The sequence below is a fragment of the Tasmannia lanceolata genome, unplaced genomic scaffold (assembly GCF_043159265.1).
Source record: "Tasmannia lanceolata isolate RefF3 unplaced genomic scaffold, GAP_Taslan_0.1 ptg000002l, whole genome shotgun sequence".
In the NCBI taxonomy this organism is placed as follows: domain Eukaryota; kingdom Viridiplantae; phylum Streptophyta; class Magnoliopsida; order Canellales; family Winteraceae; genus Tasmannia; species Tasmannia lanceolata.
In genome coordinates, this window is record NW_027518679.1 from 24234442 (window position 1) to 24240441 (window position 6000).

A 6000-nucleotide genomic window follows, 5' to 3' on the forward strand; every position below is an offset into this window, starting at 1 on the left:
ATCCATGTTGCAACAACAGTTTAGGGGGTACCAAATCGCCCCGTAGCCCAGAGTCAGTGAGTCGTAATAGATTGCTCTAAAGACTACCGGAAGAACTCAAGTTTCTTTGTCTAGATCAGGGCGATAGTGCTAGAATCGACTCTTCGACAAATGTTTTTGACTGTCAAACCTTATACTGAACCGGGCTGGAGAGGTTATGGGTAGTTACAATGTGGGGTCTTGAGAGGTCACTCTGAGGGACAATGAAAACCTTGCTCTTTGGTGGTTGATCCTGCCGTGGAGCCAGCATATTTCGTGAGCTCCAAACAACCGGAATCATAGGCTGATTGAAAATGGAAAGTCTGAGGAAGAAATGAGCATGGTTTGGGCCATCTTCTGTTTGGCTGGAAAAGGAATTTAGAGCAATCTTCCTTTTGGGATGGAAAAGGAATTTAAAGTAATCTTCCTTTCTGTCGAATTACACCATTGGCAAGGTTCCCCAGTGGTCAAGAGACCGAGGAGTTGCTCAAGATCATGTAGGGAATAAGAAATGGCAAGGTTGAATTTTATTGATAACTATGAGGGGCCTCCAAAAATAGGTTGGCCTAAGGAATGCCAAGAAGTAGCAATTCCACTGGGAGGGGGTTTCGAATCTTTTGCTCTACCTCTATGAAGATTCTTATCTGGAACATTTGGTCTAGGCTCACATACCTAAAAATCTTGATGTGAAGGAGGTTCTAAAAAAATAATTGTCTATTTTCTGACCTTAGAGATATAGGTTCTTAACTTATTACCATAATTTTGGATTTTCTACCTCGGAATCGATTGGTATAGTGGTTGCCTGGGATTGAAGGAAATTCTCTCTTGTTGAAGTCATTAGTGCCTTCTCTGTGTTGGTTAGCCTGAGATGGATGGTGGACAACTTGAATTGCAATTTCTCGACTATAAGTGCTAAAACCACTCCAAGCATGACCTCCTTCTCAGATTTTCTTTGTAGAAATGAGTTAGTTGATTTGTCATTCATTGGGGGACAATTTACCTTAGAACGAAATCAATGCAGAAGCATATTAGATAGATTTCACCTCTCTGACAATTTACAACAAAGAGTTCCACCTGTAAAAGTTTAGATCTTATGCGGGGAGGGGAGGAGGATTGGCAGTGTCTTGCTTGTCGCTATCATAACTTTGGATGGCGTTTTAGATGCAGAAGGTGCTCATAGGCTAGATCGATTCCCTCCCCCCTGTCTTCTTGGGGTGGGGAAGGAATACCCTTAGGGAGACCTAAGCATGTCCGAGATAAAAGGCTTGGAGCATGGTTTTGCTCCCCTTGTCAATACCTAAACCATAGTTGCCGGAAACTCCTTGGGCGGGTTCCCACCCGTTTCCCATAAAACGCATTTCTCGCGGTTGGGAAACTCGTTTCCCCTAAAACGAGGGAAACACGTTTCGGAAACGTTTCCAAAATATGATACAAAATTGGAGAAATGTTTGTTAAACACATGGGAAACTTATGGAAAACTTATGTATATAATGTGTAGATGCGTGATAAACGTATGCAACACTCGTAGAAAGTGCATATGAAATGTGTAGGAAACATGTGTGGAACTTACGAAAATCATTTTGGAAAAAACACATTATTTCCTAAGACGATTCTCATACGATTTTCTACTGTTTCTAGTTTCTCGTTTCCCTTGTATTTTTTTTCATGCGTTTTCCGTTTCCGTTTCACGTTTCTTTTCCCGAATTCGTTTCCCACCCTGGTAACTATGACCTAAACTATAAATAGCGGGATGATTGTCGCTGGTGTCACTCGACCAGATCACCCTTAAAATGGGTTCCACGTGCTAGTTCATCTAGGCTACAATCTAAGGATGACAAAAATAATCTTTGGCCTGACTCGGGTAAAATTTATCGTCGCAAAAGCTCCGCGGTTCCAACTTTATCAATTTCAGGTAAGGAAATAGATGTGCGAATAGGTTCCCCCTCAGATCCTGCTTGATTGGGAAAAAGAAAAACCATAATGAGACTTTGCAGGAGCTTTGGAATTGGGCACAAGTGTCCTGGGAACTCCCATCGTTACATTGCCCTTCTTTATTGACAAAGGACGAAGTTCTTTTTATATTTGAATCAGAATCACAGGCATCACAGATCCTCGCTAAGGGATCTGCGGCCTTGGATAACCATTTGCTTTCCCTCTCACCATGGAAAAAAGAATTTATTCAAGGAGAGGAGGCTCTTTGGGTTCGTTTCTATGGCATCCCTTTGCACGCCTAGGCTGTTTCAACGGTGGAGGCGTTAGGGGGCCTCTTTGGTAAGGTTGTAGAAACCAAGATGGAGGAGCCATCAAAATTGTATGAGTTACGTTTCGGCTAAGATTTTAGCCCCTCGCTGGCTCTTCCGTAATTCTTGTGTAAATCTCAAAATCTTTGACCAGTACCTCCCATTGGGGTTGAGCTCTCGAAGGAAAACTCTGATTCTGCCATTCAGGGTTCGGGTTCTTCCTTAGCGGCGGATTGGCTTCTGGCGACCTCAAGGCCCTTGCCTGGCGAGTTGGGCCCTTTTGGGATTTCAAATTCAAATTCAAATCTTCTTGTTGGGAGGCCTGAGAATGAGCCGTTAGCTGTTCTTGATAGGCGTGATGGGACCTGAAGAGAGGAACTCATATCATCTTGGTTTGTTGGTGAGTTCCAAGAAATTTACCCCTGACAACAGATGGAAGCATGCGTTGCTGGCTGCACCTTCCTTTTACCCATGTGCCAGGAAGAATCTCGACAATCGCGCTCCTGGCGGTTCTTACAAAGGCTCAATTTTCCCAGTTAGGGGGATAAGGTCCCAAGAACACTTATGAACAAATTGGTCACTATTTTGGGTTCCAAACTGGGACAAAGGAAGAAATTTAGCAGATTGTTTAAGCTCCTAAAGTTCTATTCCAGGTCTGCTACGTTTGGCCCTATCTATAGCTAAAATCTATATCTGGTCTGCTACGTTTGGCCCTATCTATAGGTAAAATCTATATATGGGGTCCCTGGGGCTGAAAAAGGCTATAGAAATTAACAATTTTTGGACGTATTGATTTTCGTAATTTCGACGGTAGTTGGGGAGTCATATAGTCAGGTTCCTAGCACTCTTCTCTAGGAGCGGAGATTTCAAGGCTCTAAAGCCCTTGGGGTTGCTATTAAAAGGTTCCCCTCCCTCTTCTATTGAAGACAACTTCCATGTCAAAGTAGGAATGGTTTCCCTTGAGGATCCGGGAAGACCAGCTTCCCTAAGAAGCCGGCTCTCGCTTACTCTTTTGCTCCGAAAGTTCGCCAGAAATTTAGGATTCGGATTATGTGTTGGATGGAGGCAAAAATGGTTCCAGATTAAGACGGTGGGTTGCCGTCTGGTGGAGGAGCGGCTGGCGATCAGTGACTCTCTGGAGTTCTGGTCCTGATTTCGGGGATTGTATATCTGCTAGAGTCTCAGATCCAGCATAGCATGGATGAGTCTCTTTCGGTTTTGATTACTTGCCTAGAAGACCAAACTAAATGACTATCTAAATGGTGATGACAAGTATGTTTTGATGAAAGCCTTGTCTAAGAGGCTCCCAAATATGACACTTTTTGTTGGATTAGATTCCATTGTGGCCATGGGGTAGTGCTATGGAATATTGGGGGACTGGTGAAGACACTCTAGGCTGTGATACTTGATGAAGATTTTGGCAGGAAAGTAAAATAGTTACTCGTCATGGTGGCAGCGCATGGAAGTGTGGCCCTCACCGTAGCGGATGAATCAGTAGATTTTCTCCTTTGGTATTAACTGGACTAGGAGTATGCTCCTGGCCACCCTTGATTGATTCTATGTATTGCAAGTAGGGACCCCTGGTCCCCAGTGTAATTTCCATAGTTTCAATAAAATTGTCATTTTTCAAAAAAAGAAAAAAATATTAGATAGATTTCTTCTCTATCCTAATGGGTGTGGCTTTTCAGGTGTTATTCAAATCTCTCTTCCCAAACTCGTTTCAGATTAGCGGCCTATTATCCTGGACCCTATTTCGGGGTCATTGGGTCCTTCCCTCTTCCACGTTGACCTAGCGTGATTGGGAAAACCCAATTTGAAAGCGCTTTTGAAAGAGTGGTGGATCGAAGTTGAAGGCTCTTGTCTAGCTGATGCAAAATTACTTCAGAAACCCCGTTTTCAGAAATCAAATCTTAAGGTCTGGGCCAAGGAAGAGCTTAGGTATGATAGGGCCGAAGAAAGACTATTCTTGAGTCTTTCAGTGCTTGAAGGAATTTGTGAATCTGGTCTGTTATCCTTGGAAGAGCTCTTGGAGAAAACCACGCGTTAGGATGAATATTCTTCAGTATGAGCTGAAATGGAAACAAAGGTTCAAATCGAAATGGCTGGCCAAGGGCAATAAAAATACAGCTTATTTTCACAATATTGATAGTGGCAGTAGACATGCTATTAGAATCAACACTTTGGTCATAAGAGGTGATAGAATTGATGACCCAAAGGTCATTTTTATTGAGATTGTTTCCTAGTTTCAATCGTTATATTCTTTTAAAAATTGCATTCTCTCATATACAGATGGGTGACATTTGAGTTTTTGAATGGGAACTCTATTAACGAGAGTTAGGAAAAAAAAAATTTGAGGATGAGATTGGGTTATCCTTCTTTTTCATAAAAAGAGACAAACCTCTCGAGCCAAACGATTTTTTTTTTATAGGTAACATTTATTGATGAAGAGAACTCAAATACAGATATGGGGACAAGATGTCCTACCATTTACAAGAGCATCACACCATACTCAGATCTGCATAGCTGGGCTCAGAAAAACTGCAATCCTTGCAGAAACAAAGCGTTGAAACAGCAAGCCATTGCCCTGCATCTAATCTCCCAAATGACTTTTGTATGGCTTTCTTCCATAAATCTTGGGATTCGATTGAAGGATTTATTCTTGCAAAGTTCAATGAGTTTTATGATGGGATGAGTCTTGGGAGAAGCACAAGAGCCATGTTTATTCCCTTAATCCCTAAGATAGGTCGGATTGCCTTATTGACTTCCATCCTATCAGTTAGGCGCCTGCAAATTCTGGCAAAAGTACCTGCGAATAGACTTCGCATGATGTTGGGAGGCATTTTCACCAAAGCTCAAAGTGCATTCATCGATGAAAGATATTATAAATGGCTCTTTGTTGGCCAGTGACTGTGAGTGTCTATTTCTATCATTGATGTGCGAGGAAGAGTGTCCTTTCTAAATAGACATGGAAAAAGCTTATGACAAAGTGGATGATTTGTCACCCATACATTCTCGGCTTGGCCCCAGTCCATGTGGAGAATGCACCTCCCCCCCCTGCGCGGGCTTTTCTTGTTGCTCTAGTTTGGTCTAAGACTTTCTCTATCTCTTTGTTTCCTTCGGGATGCACACATTTTTGAAGGTAAATACGAGCAGCCAAAAGTACAACTGGGGGCCACTTGCTCAATGATCCAAACTATTTATTTCCTAGGGCTTGCTATGGATGGGCCCAGGAGCAAAATTCACCCGCATTGGACTATTCTACCTAATCTATGTGTCTCATTTTTTCTGTTTTAATTTATTGCAGCCTACGCCACACCAACAAGTGCGTTCCAGGCGATCAGCTTATGCACCTTCAGATGGTGAAGGTATGTGACATTTCATCCTTTGGAGCTCCTCTCGCCTATAATCGACTCTTTGAACAACTTAAACATCCTTTGCTTCAACTAAGAACTGTTTCATTGCACTTTTGTTTTTGGCAGATGGAGGGAATCCTACTTCCGATGATCTCATCAACAATGAGTAGTTACCGGTCAGTTTTTCAGTTCACTCGCACTGGTGATCATTGATGAGTCCTTTGTCATTGCTTCCTAATAAATGATACAATGGCTTTTCTGTTTTATATAAGAATTGCTGCAAGTTTTTTAAACTCGGAATGTGTTCTTGTTCACGTTTGGAGGTACAGACAATGTTAGCCTTAATACAGAACTGCAAATCTCCGATTTTAAAGATTTCTTTTGGGAAA

General features: G+C 42.2%; 1 protein-coding gene across 4 annotated transcripts in view; it reads left to right on the forward strand.

Moving 5' to 3' along the window:
* Positions 1-6000, forward strand: part of LOC143883056 (uncharacterized) — a 29261-nt gene extending 23261 nt beyond the window's left edge. For all 4 annotated transcript variants that reach the window (XM_077386426.1, XM_077386430.1, XM_077386422.1 and 1 more), the window contains 2 exons: positions 5563-5623; positions 5738-6000. In XM_077386426.1, coding sequence (XP_077242541.1) covers positions 5563-5623; positions 5738-5781 — 105 coding nt within the window. In that variant the 3' untranslated portion in view covers positions 5782-6000. The remainder of the gene's footprint in view (positions 1-5562; positions 5624-5737) is intronic.